Genomic DNA, 17,231 nt, shown 5'->3' with positions numbered 1-17,231 from the left:
CTCATTATACCCTGAGACTTGCAGAAACCCTGCCTGCTCACAAGTGTCACCCTTGGAGTTGAGAGGAGTGACCAAAGTCATTTAGGAAAGTTGACACTTTTCCATAGGATTCTGAGCATAAGTCATATTTAGCTTACATTGTTAGGTAAAATTTATATACAATGAAATGCACAGATCTTAAGTATACTATTGAATGTTTTGACAAAAGTGTACACCTGTGTGACCAGCTCCTCCAAGAAGAGATGATATTTCTGGTACCCACAAAAGCTCCCTTATGTCTCTTTGGAAACGTGAAAGGAAAATAAAATACTTGGGACCCCGATTCGCTGTGCCAAAAGAAACAAATTAAGCTGAGAGCTGAGTCATGCAAGAAGCCGCCTTTCCTTTTGTTCCTAAGCAGAGAGCTACAGATGAAAGGTGAAATACCTCCACAGGTAGCTGCTCTATGTTCATCTCATCTTATGTCAAATGCCGGTTTCCTGAGTGCCAGAAGAAGACATCATTCACTCTTCCCTACCTGCTCCTTTTCTCTTACAACTTGTGGATTCAGTAATGTGACTCTACTGAATGTGACTCTTTCTCTTTCCCTTTCAGCCCGCTTTGCCCCTGTAAATATTGAAGCCCTCATATCACATTTGGATGATTTGGAGAAAGGCACAGACCTGTTTCTGAGGCATTGTCCTTGACTGTGGCACCTTTTTTTTTTAGATAGAGTCTTGCTGTCACCCAGGCTAGAGTGCAGTGGCGTGATCTCAGCTCACTGCAACCTCCACCTCCCAGGTTCAAGCAATTCTTCTGCCTCAGCCCCCAGAGTAGCTGGAACTACAGGTGTGTGCATGCCCGGTGAATTTTTGTATTTTTAGTAAAGACGGGGTTTCGCCAGTACAGGCTGGTCTGAAACTCCTGGGCTCAAGTGCTCTGTCCACCTCAGCCTCCCAAAGTGCTGAGATTACAGGCATGAACCACTGGACCTGGCCAAAATAAACTTCTAAATCAATTGTGGCCTGTCTCAGATACTTTTTGGTTTACATAATCAATCCCCAAGCAACCACTGTTTTCTTTCACTGTATTTTTGCCTATTTTTGAACTGCTTAGAAATGGAATCATCTGGTATGTTTCTATAATGTGAAATCCCTCCTTGTTTTGTTGTATTCATAGTGGGTTTTTTTTTTTTTTTTTTTTTTTTTTTTTTTTGCTGCTGAGTAGCGCATTCCGTTTTCTGAATGTAGCACATTTACCTCCTTTTGAACATGTGGCTGTTTCTAGTTTTTGGCTGTTAGGAACATTCTAGTATACCATTTCTCTTGGCTAAATACATAGGAGAAGAATTCTGGGTCATGTGGTGGGATAGTGTGCATTTTTTAGTTTTTCTCTACAAAGCTAGAGTTAGGTGTGCCTCACACTGCCTGGCCTGCAGGGGGCGCTGTGAGGCTACAGAGGGGACAGTGGACTTGAAGGGTAGAGGAGCCTGGGGCCACCCCAAGTTCCAGGTCTTCACCCCTAGAGGCCGCTGGCTGCCCGTCTGCCCACCTGAAGGACCTGCAGGGCCCTCCTTCCTCTCACACACCTTTGAGGCAACAGCTAAGCACGTGGCATTCTCACAGCCTTCAGTGATCCCCTTGGCCCAAGTCATGATCCTGTCCCCAAAGCTCAGTGGACCCTCCCAGCCTGTTGCCCAGGCTGCGCTCGGGGCTCCACGCTTCCTCCTACATGCCCCCTTCCAGCTCCTCATGGGTCAGTTTGGGGCCTGGCTTTCCTGTCATGGAGACAACCCTTCCCCTGCCAGGATGGCTGGACTGTCCAGTGAGAGCAGGGCCTTCTCTGTTGGAAAGATCTGCAAGGCCTGCATGTGGTGACTCCAGGCCTTATGCTCAGGTCGTCAGTGGAGGGAGACACTCCAGGTCGCAGAGGGAAACAGCCCCTAGGCTTCTCCTGTGCCCACCCTGCTCAGCCCATATGCCAGCCTGACTCAGACCCTTGGAGACCCTGATCTCTGAGGAATTGACACCCCCTGCCCTCCTCACCTCCACCGGAGTGAACCTCAGTGAGGATCAATACTAAGTTGCAGGCTGGGCACGGTGGCTCACGCCTGTAATCCCAGCACCCTGGGAGGCCAAGGAGGGTGGATCACCTGAGGTCAGGAGTTTGAGACCAGCCTGGCCAACATGGTGAAATCCTGTCTCTACTAGAGATACAGAAAATTAGCCAGGTGTGGTGGCAGATGCCTATAATACCAGCTACTCAAGGAGGCTGAGGCAGGAGAATTGCTTGAACCTGGGAGGTGTAGGTTGCGGTGAGCTGAGCCGAGATCACGTCATTGCACTCCAGCCTGGGCAACAAGAGCAAAACTCTGACTCACCAAAAAAAAAAAAAAAAAAAAAAAACCTAAAAACTAAACTGCAAGGAAGGCCATCAAATTTATTTTTCTCATAACAATTGCTTGGATGCTTTTTTTAAAAAGTAAAATTAAAATAATCAGTGTGAACAAAATTATCCTTTTTTTTTCTGGTTTCTCGTCTTCCTCTGCCCCCGGCGCCCTGGCCCCCACCCCCTGCCAGTTGGTTGGGGTCGCTAGCCGGAAACACCTACACTTCTGGTCCCCCAGGCCCTTGGTGCCCAGTAGCCTGGGAGCACTTCAGGAGCCTTGGCTCCTGGGCCCTGCCCTGGCATTACCCTCTGCACCCTGCCAATCAGTAACTTTTGCTGAATGAACAAAATAATGCTTACATCAACTTTAGGCTTTTAGAATCCATTAATCCATTCTTTTCCAAGCAAAGGTGGTAATGAAAATGGAAAAGAAAACCATTCTAGAAAGAAGACAAGGAAGAGAGTGGAAATGTATTGCTGTAAAATACACTGCCGTTTCAGACAGTAGGAGCCTCCTCCAAGTCATTTCTTTCCCTTTGCTGGCTCTGGTGGCTTGGCGGGTTCTGGTCCCTTGCCCTGCTGGGGTTCTTTTTCTTTGCCTGGAGGAGAAATCAGCTTATGCTTTTTGGCCCTCTTGCCTCTGAAGTTGTTTCTTTGAAGACACATATCGATCAAAGCAAAAACTCCAGCCACACCAATAAGGATCTGGAAAACAAAAGGGTCCTCATGACTTTTGCTTTTCATTCCAAACGTGGTGAGTTTCCCTCCTGGTTTCTCGTTCATCAGTGGGTGCTGTGTCACACGTCCCCCATGTCCCCTCAAATGTCAACCAGCCCTGAGAGTCTAGAAGCATGCCTACTCCTTCAGCCTCGGCCTTCTCCACTCCCCCATCCTGCCATCTCACCTGTTTCTTTTCTGTCTTGAAACCCAGCCAGAGTGGGACTGTTTGCTCTGGGGTCGGCAGCTACAGGAAGGAACCTGGGCTGGCTCCCCGGACATCATCTTTATTTAAATGGTGGCTCCATTGGAAACATCTGTCTACTTTACTTTTTTTTCCTTTGAGACGAAGTCTCGCTCTGTCATCCAGGGTGGAGTGCAGTGCCACAATCTCTGCTGACTGCAACCTCTGCCTCCTGGATTTAAGCAATTCTCCTGCCTCAGCCTCCCAAGTTGCTGGGATTATAGGCATGCACCACCATGCCTAGCTAATTTTTGTATTTTTAGTAGAAAATACATTTTCTACTAAATTTTGTAAATTTTGTATTTTTGTATTTCACCATGTTGGCCAGGCTGGTCTACAAACTCCTGACCTCAGGTGATCCACTCGCTTCGGCCTCCCAAAGTGCTGGGATTACAGGCATGAGCCACTGTGCCCGGCCTACTTCACTTTTAAACTTTACTTTGATCCCAAGATTTTTGTGAAAAATAAAGAAGCCCTTTCCTTAAACAGAGGACAACACCCATCCTCCAAAAGAGGTGAATTCAGAGCAAATGCACGGCCCAGCCTGGAAAGACTCACCACAGCAAGTAAGTAGTGGAGATGCATGGATCGCCGACTTCTCACAGCAAAGACCACGGCTCCCACCAGGAACGCACAGGCAAACAGGTCGTTGAAGAGGTCCTGAAGGTGGAGAGGTGAGTCAGCCTCAGCCAAAGCCAGGGCCCCCGGCAACAAACACTGCACCTTGGTTAGCTTCCTCCAAAGGAATGATTTGCAAACTTCCACCTGATTTAAAAACGTATGCATAAAGATAAACACACACCGGGCTAGGTGGACATATCTGTGGCCCTCCAGCTGGGCTTTTTAAATTGAAACCTAAAAAGTCCAGGATGCTAAAATGCCCTCATGCTGAAGCCTGTGAAGTCACCAGCCCCCTCTTCTACCATCTCTCTGTGAAATCACACATTTGGTTTCTGCCTATGTCTCCTCCCACCAATACTCATTTATTATTTTTATTTTCTATTTTTTGAGACAGGGTCTTACTCCGATTACGCAGGCTGGAGTGTGGTGGCGCAATTTCTGCTCACTGCAGCCTCGACCTCCTCAGGCTCAGGTGATTCTCCCACCTCCGACTGCCACTACGGGCGTGTGCCACCAAGCCCAGCTAATTTTTTTTTTCTTTTTTTTTTGTATTTTTAGTAGAGATAGGGTTTCACCATGTTATCCAGGCTGGTCTCAAACTCCTGGACTCAAGCGATCTGCCTTCCTCAGCCTCCCAAAGTGCTGGGATTATAGGCCTAGGCCACAGCACCTAGTCAATACTCATTTAAATAAATACACAACTATAAAACATCATGATGTCCCTCTTAAGGACCCCACCACTGACTTTCAGCTCCCAGGGCCAGCTCCCCGCTCTGGCTGGGTGGGCTGCATTGGCTCTGATGGACTTTAGCATCTCATTGGGAGCCTGGCAGCTTCCTCTGCAACCCGCTGCCCTCAGCCTGACTTCCTAGACCCCTTTCCCTCCTTACAAGGTGGCACCACCTCTCCCTTCCTCAACCCTCCTGCCCATCCCCTGTGACTTCAGTCTCACCCTCCCCATACCATATACTCGTTTCCCTCCTGCTACTGGCAAGGCATTGCCAAACTTCTCAGAGCTGGCCAAACCATGGCCATAGCAGGCTGGCTTCCTCTCGCATCTCTCCTGGGGCTAGAGGATGGGGTGAGAAGCAGCTGATCCTGCAGCGCTGGAAGACACCTGCCATTCCCCTTGGTTTCTATAATGCCATTTCCTGCTGTTGTCCTTCCCTGGCCACTTTGTTTCAGGCCTTTTCTTTTTTAATGTTTTGAATTTTGATACATTTCAAATGCCCAGAAAATAATAGAACATCCTACCTCCAACTCCCACCTCTACCAGGCCAGGAGCCACTGACATTTAACAGATGTTAACGTCTTGCCAATGTCCCCTTTAGGCCTCTCTGAAATCAAGAAATCCAACTTCACAGATGGAGCTGCAGCCCCCTCGCTTCCTTCCCGCTTCCTGTCCCTCATGCCTCCCTCCTCCAACTTTTGGAAGCTGATGTGTAGTTTTCCCGTCTGAATTTGTGCTTTTCTACATATTATATATTCATAAACAATGTATACTATTTTGTGTATTTCAAAATACACTTTTTATATTTAAATAAAAAGTATCCTACCTTTCAATGCTTGCTTTTTGCCTTTTGAGATTTATCCACATTGAGAAATATAGATTTATTCTTTTTTTTTTTTTTTTTGAGACAGAGTCTTGCTCTATTGCCCAGGCTGGAGTGCAGTGGCGCGATCTCGGCTCACTGCAAGCTCTGCCTCCTGGGTTCATGCCATTCTCCTGCCTCAGCCTCCTGAGTAGCTGGGACTACAAGCGCCTGCCACCACACCTGGCTAACTTTTTGTATTTTTAGTAGAGATGGAGTTTCACCATGTTAGCCAGGATGGTCTTGATCTCCTGACCTCGTGATCCGCCCACCTTGGCCTCCTAAAGTGCTGGGATTACAGGCGTGAGCCACTGCGCCCGGCCAGATTTATTAATTTTAACTGATGTAGCCTACTATAGGAATGAACAAAATGAGACACAGGGTGTTTCTACCATGCGCTGTAATCTTGAACTCCTGGGCTCAAGCGATCCTCCCCACCTCAGCCTCAGTTGGGACTACAGGCGCCTGCCACTGTGCAATTAAAAACATTGTTTTTGTAAGCTGGGCGCAGTGGCTCACGCCTGTAATCCCAGGACTTTGGGAGGCCAAGGCGGGCGGATCACCTGAGGTTGGGAGTTTGAGACCAGCCTGACCAACATGGAGAAACCCCATCTCTACGAAAAATACAAAATTAGCTAGGTGTGGTGGCGCATGCCTGTAATCCCAGCTACTCAGGAGGCTGAGGTATGAGAATCTCTTGAACTTGGGAGGCAGAGGTTGCAGTGAGCCAAGATCATGCCATTGCACTCTAGCCTGGGCAACAAGAGCAAAACTCCATCTCAAAAAAAAAAAAAAAATTGTTTTTGTAGAGGCAGGGTTTCCCTATGTTGCCCAGGCTGGTCTCCAAGCCCTGGACTCCGGGACTCAAGTGATCCTCCTGCCTTGGCCACCCAAAGTGTCAGGATTATAGGTGTGAGCCACTGTACCTGGCCTATGATGTCTTCTGTTGAAGTTTTAATTTTAATGGGATACATAGTCTATCTCTCTCCCTCCCTTCCTCTCTCTCCACAAATCCCAGGGACATTTATTGAATATTCTATTCAACTGTTTTATAATGCTACCTCCGTCATATACCAAGTTGCCATATGTTTGTAGATCTATTTCTGAGTTTTCTTTTCTATTCCTGTATTAGTCTACTCAGGATGCCATAATAAAATATCCCAGACTGGGTGACTTAAACAACAGACATTAACTTTCTCGCAGTTTTGGAGGCTGAAGTCCATGAGCAAGGTGCCAGGAAATTCAGTTTCTGGTGAGGGCTCTCTTCCGGGCTTGCAGATGGCTGTCTTCTCACTACGTTTTCACATGGCCTTTCTTTGATGCGTGCGTGTGTATGTGTGTGTGCATGTGTGCGTGTGTGTGTGTGTAGAGAGAGAGCAAGAGGGAGAGAGAATTCTCTGCTCTCTTCTTATAAAGATACTTACTTACTGGCTGGGTGTGGTGGCTCACACCTGTAATCATAGCACTTTGGGAGGCCAAGGCAGGCAGATCACCTGAGGCCAGGAGTTCAAGACCAGCTAGGCCAACATGGCAAAACGCTGTCTCTAGTAAAAATACAAAATTAGCCAGGTGCAGTGGTGCATGCCTGTAATCCTAGCTACTCAGGAGGCTGAGGCAGGAGAATGCTTGAACCGGGCGGTGGAAGTTGCAGTGAGCTGAGATTGTGCCACTGCACTCTAGCCTGGGTGACAAGAGCAAAACTCTGTCTCAAAACCAACAAACAAAAAACAAGACACTTATTTGATCAGGGCCCCAATATTCTGACCTCATTTAACCTTAATTACCTCCTTAGAGGCCGCATCTTCAAGTACAGCTACAGTGGAGTTAGAGCCTCAGCATATGGTTTTGCAGAGTGGCAGACACAAACATTCAATCTGTAACAATTTCATTAGTCTTCTTGTCAGTCCCTGAGCTAGTACCAAAGCTTTATGGTAAATCTGATATCTTGTTGTCTGAGTCCATCCTTGTTAGTATTTTTTCTTCCTCCATAAGAATTTTAGAATCACCCCGTAAAGTTCCATGAAAAACCCATGTTAGGTTGAAATTTTATTTAATTTATAGATTAATTCAGAATTGAATTGATATCTCTATGATAATAAGTTTTCTTATTTATGAATGTGGAATGTTTCTCTATTTACATTTTTCTTTGATATCCATTAATAAAGTCTTATATTCTCTATGTAGCGTCTTACATATCTTTCAGTAGGTTTATTCTTAGTCACTTTGTAGTTTCTCTTGCTGTTTTAAGTGGTTTCTTTTAAAGAGCTTTTTTTTTTTTTTTTTTTTTTTTTTTTTTTTTTTTTTTTTTTTTTGAGACAGAGTCTCACTCTGTCACCCAGGTTGGAGTGCAGTGGCTCCATCTCGGCTCATCCCAACCTCCGCCTCCTGGGTTCAAGAGATTTTCTTGCCTCAGCCTCCCGAGTAGCTGGGATTACAGGCAGGCACCACCATGCCTGGTTAATTTTTGTATTTTTAGTACAGACGGTGATTCACCATGTTGGCCAGGCTGGACTCAAACTCCTGACCTCAAGTGATCCACCCACCTGGGCCTCCCAAAATGTTGGGATTACAGGCGTGAGCCCCCGTGCCCAGCCAAAAAAAATCATATATTTCTCATTGTTCATTGTTGGTATTCAGGAACACTATTGCTTTTGTGTCTGGTAACCTTGTGGAACTCAATCAGTTCTAGTGATTTCACTGTAGATTCTCCTAGATTTTCTGTGTAGATAATTCCATTAGATTTTGTTTCTTCCCAATTTCTATCACCTTTTGTTTTCCTTATCATATTGTACTAAGATCTCCATCACAATGTTGAATAGAAGAAAAGCTAGTACGCATCTCTAAGGAAATGCTCGTGGAGTGTCACTATAAAATACAGTTTGTGTGGGTTTGGATAAATGCCTTTTTTTTTTTTTTTTTTGAGACGGAGTCTTGCTCTGTCACCCAGGCTGGAGTGCAGTGGCCGGATCTCAGCTCACTGCAAGCTCCGCCTCCCGGGTTTACGCTGTTCTCCTGCCTCAGCCTCCCGAGTAGCTGGGACTACAGGCGCCCGCCACCTCGCCCGGCTAGTTTTTTTGTATTTTTTAGTAGAGACGGGGTTTCACCGTGTTAGCCGGGATCGTCTCTCGATCTCCTGGCCTCGTGATCCGCCCGTCTCGGCCTCCCAAAGTGCTGGGATTACAGGCTTGAGCCACCGCGCCCGGCCCTTGAGCCACCGCGCCCGGCCTTTTTTTTTTTTTTTTTGAGACGGAGTCTCACTCTGTCACCCAGGCTGGAGTGCAGTGGCACAATCTTGGCTCACTGCAAGCTCTGCTTCCTGGGTTCACGCCATTCTCCTGCCTCCGCCTCCTGAGTAGCTGGGACTACAAGCGCCTGCCACCACGCCTGGCTAATTTTTTTGTATTTTTAGTAGAGATGGGGTCTCACTGTGTTAGCCAGGATGGTCTCAATCTCCTGACCTTGTGATCTGCTGGCCCAGGCCTCCCAAAGTGCTGGGATTACAGGCATGAGCCACCGCGCCTGGCCCTGATACCTATATTAAGATAAGGAAGTTCTCTTTATTCCTAGTTGGCTAAGAGTTTTCTAAAAATTGGTATTGAATATTACTAAATGGTTTTGCTGCAGCTTGTAGGATATATTTTTTCCTTTAAATAAAGCAGTGAAATATATTATGTGAATATATTATAGTGAAATATATTAATCTGTATATTATATATAATAATTTATATGTGTGTGTGTGTGTATGTATGGCAAAACCATCTTTGTATTCCTGGCATCAATGCTGCTTCATAATGATGTATTGCTTTCTTATATATTGCTTGATTCACTATGCTATTATTATTATTATTATTATTATTACTATTTTTTGGAAAGGTGTCTTGCTTTATTGCCCAGGTTGGAGTGCAGTGGTGCTATCTTGGCTCACTGCAGCCTCTGCCTCCCAGGTTCAAGCGATTCTCCTGCTTCAGCCTCCTGAATAGCTGGGATTACAGATGGCCACCACCATGCCCAGCTAATTTTTTGTATTTTTAGTAGAGACGGGTTTCACTATGTTGGCCAGTCTGGTCTCAAACTCCTGACCTCAAGTGATCCGCCTGCTTCGGCCTCCCAAAGTGCTGGGATTACAGGCATAAGCCACCGCGCCCGGCCTCACTATGCTAATATTTTATTTAGAATTTTTATGGCTATCTTCAAATATGATAGGCCTATTTTACTTTCCTTATAATGTCTGGTCTTAAGATCAAGGCGCTAGCAGAGAGTAGGACATATTATAACGCTTTTTAAAAGAAAAAAAAAGAGATAAAATAGAACTGAATATAAAATCTAGAAATAAACCCTTCATATGGAATTTTTAGCATTTAACAAATATGCCATTTCAAATCCATGGCAGAAAAGACGTACTCTTCAATACAAGAATAAATCAGGTAACGGGGTGGAACAACTGGAAAGCCATCAGGATATAAAAATGGAACCATGGTTCATATCATATCCCTAAATCACTCAAATGAATCAAATGTAAAATGTGAAACAATAAAAGTGCCAGATGAAAACATGGATGAATTCTTTTATAACCTGTTTTTCTATTTATTTTTGAGTCAAGAAAATTATTTCATCTGAACTTTCTAGTTTATTGGTATAAAAAGCTATTTTCCGGCTGGGTGCTGGGTTACAGGCGTGAGCCCTGTAGCTCACGCCTGTAATCCCAGCACTTTGGGAGGTTGAGGCGGGCGGATCACGAGGTCAGGAGATCGAGACCATCCTGGCTAACATGGTGAAACCCCATCTCTACTAAAAACACAAAAAAATTAGCTGGGCATGGTGGTGGGCGCCTGTAGTCCCAGATACTTGGGAGGCTGAGGCAGGAGAATGGCGTGAACCTGGGAGGCGGAGCTTGCAGTGAGCTGAGATCGTGCCACTGCACTCCAGCCTGGGCAACAGAGCGAGACTCCGTCTCAAAACAAAACAAAACAAAACAAAAATCCCCACCTATTTTCCCTTGTGTGTGTGTGTTTGTTGGGAGACAGGGTCTTACTCTGTCATCCAGGCTGGAGTGCAGTGGTGCAATCACTGTCTCACTGCAGCCTTGACTCCCCAGCTCAAGCGATCCTTCCACCTCAGCCCAAGTAGCTAGGACTACAAGTGCACGCCACCACACCCAGCTACTTTTTTTATTTTCTGTAGAGATGAGGTCCCACTGTGTCGCCCAGGATGGTCTTGAACTCCTGGGCTCAACTGATCTTCCTGCCTCAGCCTCCCACATTGCTGTTACAGGCATGAGCCATCCAGCTGGCTTCCCTTGTGATCTTTAAAATCTCTTCTTGATCTTTGTACTGTTTTTCTTCGTTCCTACTTTTCTTTTTCTTGAAGTTTGTCTACTTTTGTCTTTTCAAATAACCAGATTTTTAGTTTTATTAATCCTCCCCATAAATCTTTGTTTCCTATTTCATTAACTTTTAGTTCTTATCTTTGGCATTTCCTTAATTTCATTATTTTGTTTTGTTTTGGTATCTTCTTCATATAGACATTTGATTTGTTAATGTTCATTCTTCTTTTCTAAGTATACAGATTTGAATTTGAATTATCTGCATTTTACAGGTAGTATCTGCAAATACTACATATAACTAAATCCTCATATACTGAGGGAAAAACAGTAGATTTATCCCCCAAACATACAAGGCTTTAGTTACATTTTAGTTACTGATTTCTAACTGTATTTCATTGAATTGGAGAATGTAGTCTATATTTTATCAGTTCCTTGTTATTTATTTATATTGGCTTTGTGGTTTTATGTGAGGATAATTTTTATGATTGTTTCAAGTGAGCTTAAAAAGAATATAAAGCCTGTTATTATGGATGTATGGTTCTATGTTTTACATGTCAGTGGATCAAACTGTTAATTACTGAGGGACACATGTTAAAATCTCCTGCTGTGGTTACTATTTGTTAATTCTTTCTTATAATTAAGTCTATGTTTAGCTTTTATATTTTGGGGCTATATTGTTAGGTACACACAAGTTCAAAATTACTATATGTAGTGATCTTCTTTTTTTATATATAAAATTGGTTTAGTCTGGTATTAAAACTATGTCAGCTTTTGGCTGGGCGCGGTGGCTCACGCCTGTAATCCCAGCACTTTGGGAGGCTGAGGTGGGCAGATCCCAAGGTCAGGAGATCAAGACCATCCTGGCTAACACGGTGAAACCCCGTCTCTACTAAAAATACAAAAAATTAGCCAGGCGTGGCGGCGTGCGCCTGTGGTCCCAGCTACTCGGGGGGCTGAGGCAGGAGAATGATGTGAACCCAGGAGGCAGAGCTTGCAGTGAGCTGAGATCCACTCTAGCCTGGCGACACAGTGAGACTCCATCTCAAAAAAAAAAAAACAAAAAAAACAAACTACATCAGCTTTTTTTTGAGACGGGGTTTCACTCTTGTTGCCCAGGCTAGAGTGCAGTGGCACGATCTCAGCTCACTGCAACCTACACCTCCCGGGTTCAAGGGATTCTCCTGCCTCAGCCTCCTGAGTAGCTAGGATTATAAGCACCCGCCACCATGCCCAGCTAAGGTTTAAATACTTTTAGTAGAAATGGGACTTCACCATGTTGGCCAGGCTGGTTTCAAACTCCTGACCTCAAGTGATCCACCTGCCTCAGCCTCCCGAGTAGCTGGGATTACAGGCGCCTGCCACCATGCCCGGCTAATTTTTTGTATTTTTAGTAGAGACGGGGTTTCACTGTGTTAGCCAGGATGGTCTCGATCTCCTAACCTCGTGATCCGCCCGCCTCGGCCTCCCAAAGTGCTGGGATTATAGGCGTGAACCTCCGCACCCGGCCTCAGCTAGTGATTTGACAGAGATTTCCCTAAATGCTTGGAAACAAATGAACAAAAACATTACTGGTCTTTGCAGGTTGGTTCTGTGTTGGGGCACTTTATCAACATTTGGCCAGGCTGTTTACAACTCTGTCGTAGTTCTCACCTCCTGATTGTGCAGAGCCTAATGGTCGACCAAAGGTGGAAGCTTAGGGTCTTCTTAGGTCATTTCTGAGTATTTGTCCAGCCCTGGGAATGTGTGTAGTCTTCTAGATTCCCTAATATATCTCCTTTCTCAGTCTCTTTCTTCCCAGACTTTCTGGTCTGTCTACTGCTTGACTCACTTGTTTTCTCTTGTCTCAAGTGGGTGAGGCAAGTATATTTCCCTTTAAATGTTTTTGACAAGTGCTACCTGGGAGGCTGCTTCATCCCTGAAAAAGTTCTGAGGCAGGTGAAACAAAGGCAAGTCCCTGGACCAATCTCTTAGGTAATCATCAGACAGGTCCAAACAAACAACCATAATTCTTTGAGAACGAAGTCTGTAATGTAATGGGATATCGATTGCACCTCTGCACTCCAGCCTGGATGACAGTGTAAGACCCTGTCTCACAACACACACACGAAAATAGCTCTTTATGCTGGTCACTAGCAGGCTTCGCCAGGAATTTGGGCTGCTGTCTTCATAGCCATTGCCAAGCTGTGGGGGTAAGAGATGCCCAGCAGGTAAGTTAAAGTGCACAGTCGTTTCTTACCAAAATCCAGCAGCTTCTTCCTTCATTAAGCACTCCTCTGGCTGTTCTAAGTTTTTAATTAGATTTGGGTTCTGAATAAGTTAGTTCTGACAGTTTTTGCTAGGTTACTCATTGCTACAGTAGAGAGACAAAATTTTGGAGTTCCCTATTATGCCATTTTTCAGTGACACCACTCTCATTAAATACGGAATGTTCTCAGTCATTATCAGTATGAATATTTCCTCTTCTCCATTCTTGCTACTTTTTTTTTTTTTCTCTTTTTCTGAGACAGGATCTCTGTCTGTCTCCCAGTCTGGAATGCGGTGATGGGATTACAGCTCACTCAGCCTCAGCTTCCTGGGCTCAAGCGATCCTCCCAACTCTGCCTCCTGAGTAGATGGGACCTCAGGCATATGCCACCATGCCTGGCTGATTTTTTGTGGAGACAAGCGGAAGGTCTCATGATGTTGTCCAGGCTGGTCTTGAATTCCTGGGCTCAAGCAATCCTCCCATGTTGGACTCCCAAAGTGCTAGGACTACAGGTGTAAGCCACTATTCTTGACCTCCATTCTCTTGAATATTTCCTCTCATCTATTCTCTTAATAAGTTTTAAAAATTTTTATTGAAGTTTTTTTCTTTATCTTGAACTCCTGGCCTCAAGAAATCCTCCCACTTCGGCCTCCCAAAGTGTTGGAATTACAGGCGTGAAGCACATGCCAACCCCTCCCCCTGCTTGTTTTTTTTTAAGAGATAGGGTCTTGTTTGTTTCACAGGCTGGAGTGCAGTGGTTATTCACAGGTGTGATCACTGCACACTACAGCCTTGAACTCCTGGACTCAAGAGATCCTTTTGCCTCAGCCTCCTGAGTAGCTGGGACTATAGGCACAACTCACTGTGCCTAGCTTCTTGATACCTCTTTTATTATTTTTTAGACAGGGTCTCACTCTGTCACTCAGATTGGAGTGCAGTGGCACCATCAGAGCTCTCTGTAGCCTTGACCTCCTGGGTTCAAGTCATTCTCCCACCTTGGTCTCCTGAGTAGCTGGAACGACAGGCATGTGCCACTATGCTTGGCTAATTTTTAAATTTTTTTTTGTAGAGACAGGGTCTCCCTATGTTGCCCAGGCTGGTCTCAAACTCCTGGACCAAAGGGACCTATTCACCTCAGCCTCCCAAAGTGCTGGGATTACAGGTATGAGCCACCACACCCAGCCCGACAACCCTGATGGATGTTCTCACTCCATGTTCTGTCTCAATCTCTTTCTTATTTTCTTTCTCTCTGTGTGCTATGTTCTGGGTAATTTCCCCATACCTTTCAGTTAACAGTTCCCTCTACAGCTATGTCTGATCTGTTTTTGAGTTCATCTACTGACATTTTTATTTCAATAACTATATTTTCTATTCTAGACACTGTACTTTTAAAAAATCTGTCTATTCTGTCCTCATAGTGTTTTATTCTTTTCTCAGGACTCTTACGTCTATAATCACTTAAAATATGTTATTATTCTCAGATAGCTCTTCTATTATCTCATATTCTCAGGATTCTAATCCATCTGTTGTGTTTGTTGATTCTAAGTAATGGGGATTTTTTTAAAATTAGGTGTTTTGTAGTTTTGAATTATTAGTTCATTTTTGACAAGGTTTTCCCCCCGCCCCTTTGTAAGAATCTCTTCATGCCCTGATTGTGATTTTGCATTTGTTTCTATCAGGAGTCTGAGGATATCAGCAGAATGTCATCAGACTGGGATCAATTTTTATGGCAATTCCCAGGGATGAAGGTTTCTGGGCTACATGAAGGTTTCTAGGCTGCAGGTAACAAAAATTCAAACTCCAATCTGTACGAAGGGCAGGCTTAAGGTTTCTATTTCTCAAGGAAGACTTCCTCTCTGCCCACTCAACACTCAGGCAGATATGAACATGTTTTCTTATTCCTCTGTGTTGGGAATAAGAAGGGTATGTGTCTTTGTCCATGTTTTCCCTCGGGGGTAGTCTTTCCAGGGTGCTGGCTTTATACAGGGTTTTCAGTTCTAAATTCCCACTTTGCTTAGGATCAAGGCCTTATTTCCTGACTTGAGAGTGCATGAAAATTCATGCTGTAGGTTCCTGAGACACTACCTCGTGGACCATTCCCACTCATACTTTGCAGCTTATGTGATCACTGCCCCGTTTTCCATTTCTGGCGCCTCTGTGTTTTCATTTCTTTTTTGCCCACCATTCATTCAGTTAAAGCAATACTGGTTACATTTCCCCTGGTATTTTTAGATAAGCACAGCAGGAAGATTTTCAGGGTTCATTGGTTTTTCATCCTGCTGGAACTAAAAATGTCTTCTCAGGCTCCTTGTTTAGGAACTTGTCCTCTGCCTGTCCTTTTACCTTGTCCTCTGCTTGTCCCTTTTCTGAGAGTCCTTATGTGGCCCTCCTGTCCTTTCTCCTTGTATTGGAGGTCCTCATCTACCTCACCAAAACCTCTGGATCCCTGGACCCTAATAGCTTTTAACAAGAAGGCAGGATGAAATGTACTCATAAAGCTAAGTTCAAAGCTTTTTTCTGCTACTTACCAGCTGAGTGAGCTGGGGGCAAGTTACTTGGCCATTCTAAGCCAATTTCCTTAAGTGTAACGTGAGTGAAACAGTGAACAAGAGGGCTCTGGAGGCAGGCTGTGAATGTGCAATGAACAAAGGGACTTGGGAATTGGGGTCTTCATTGACTGGCAAGGGGTTAGGTGGGTGTGCCCTGTGATTACACAGGTGAGGGATTCAACTCCATGAGTCCTCAGGCACAGCGTAAAGCAATTTATATTTAATCCTCAGGATTGAATGTCAATTCTGCAAGGAATATGACTGTCCCCATGTTACAGATGAGGAAACAGGCTAGGAATGAGTACTTTGCTCAGTTCTGTCTCATTCCACTAGATGACTGCTTTGGGTTGAACATCCTGATCCAAGCATCCTTTATAGGGATATTCACTGGAGACCTAACGCTGCTTTAGAAGTGATTTTTTAAAAAAAATTCCCATTTTTGTCTAATTTTATTGACTTACAGGAGAGTAATTTTCTTCTTTGAATTTTGGGATTGGGGTCCTTCTGGGGTGATTTCCTGTCAAGTGTGAGCTGGCACAGGAGTTCGGAGGAACAACTGATTGCTACACCTCCCCTTCCCCTAAAGAGAACAAAGGCTCAGGCCCTCTTTGACCACCGGGTAGGTAAGAGTTCCCCACTCTCACTCCAACACACACACGGGCTCTTTTGGAGCATTTTCTGCCCAGCTACCCGTCTTGCACCCAGCTGCCTCTGCCTGGGCCCCACTGATGTTGTGAGCCCCTGACCCAGGCACAGATATGGGAGGTGGGGTGTGTCTCTCCCTTCTGTGACTTTCCAGGTGCCAAGACACACACATAATCAGCGTTCTGGATTCAGGCACTCCCCATCGCCCCTTACTTACAGAAATGGGCCACAGGATGAAGGGTATGTATCTATGAACGGCAAAGCTGTACAGTATGATGAAGAAACTGAAGATGGATATCTCCATGGTGATAATAAGCGTCAGGATGGGGTGCACGCTGAGTGAGGACAACAGTATCATTGCCGCTATTAGGCAGCCCTGCAGTGAGACGTAGACACCTCAGCCAGCAGCAAGGGCCTCTCACCATCTCTCTGAGGACCCCTGGAGCCTACTCCTCCTTCTCCCCACCCTCAGCCAAAGCCCCCCATCCAGGGATACCAGTCTAACTCACCAAACTCAGAATCTTGACCTCGGCGTGCCCCAAGAGCCAGAACTCCTTATTGCTGTCTTTTAATTCCCACCGGTAGCGGCGACACCCCTTCCTCGTGCCCACTTCGTGCTTGGGCTGCACCAACTTTTGAGGTTTGTCCAATGGCTCCTTATCGTCCTTCTTGTCCTCCTGGGGTTTGGCCCCGGCTGGAGGTGGAGCTGGCTCTGTCTTGGCCCCTTTTGCTGCCTTAGGTGCCATGACTGACTCGGTGTCCTTGACTTCTCACAGCTGGCCTGTTTCTTCTCTCTCCTGCTGTTTCTGGGTAGGCCAGGCCTACTAGAGAGCCTGGTGTCAACCGAGCGGCTCAGAGGGCGCGCTCAGCTAACTGCCAGGACCACCGAATGCCAACTCCCACGCCCTCTCCACGCGCGCCCGTCTCC

General features: G+C 45.4%; 1 protein-coding gene across 2 annotated transcripts; it reads right to left on the bottom strand.

Moving 5' to 3' along the window:
• Nucleotides 1-2,733: 2,733 nt before the first annotated feature.
• On the bottom strand, nucleotides 2,734-17,219 carry LOC105491464 (CKLF like MARVEL transmembrane domain containing 2). Of its 2 annotated transcripts, none has more exons than XM_071084687.1 (4): nucleotides 16,813-17,219; nucleotides 16,521-16,679; nucleotides 3,887-4,093; nucleotides 2,734-3,072 (listed from the first exon to the last, which is right to left on the bottom strand). In XM_071084687.1, exons 1-4 carry the CDS (start codon nucleotides 17,047-17,049, stop codon nucleotides 2,890-2,892), a joined length of 786 nt encoding a protein of 261 aa, XP_070940788.1. In that variant the 5' UTR covers nucleotides 17,050-17,219; the 3' UTR covers nucleotides 2,734-2,889. The 2 variants fall into 2 exon arrangements, with proteins under 2 accessions (XP_070940788.1, XP_011756264.1); XM_011757962.2 differs by having other exon boundaries at nucleotides 3,887-3,988; nucleotides 16,813-17,213.
• Nucleotides 17,220-17,231: the final 12 nt, after the last annotated feature.

The sequence above is a fragment of the Macaca nemestrina genome, chromosome 18 (genome assembly GCF_043159975.1).
Source record: "Macaca nemestrina isolate mMacNem1 chromosome 18, mMacNem.hap1, whole genome shotgun sequence".
Classification (NCBI taxonomy): domain Eukaryota; kingdom Metazoa; phylum Chordata; class Mammalia; order Primates; family Cercopithecidae; genus Macaca; species Macaca nemestrina.
The sequence above is the reverse complement of the archived record's forward strand: the minus strand, read 5'-3'. Positions and strand labels throughout refer to the sequence as shown.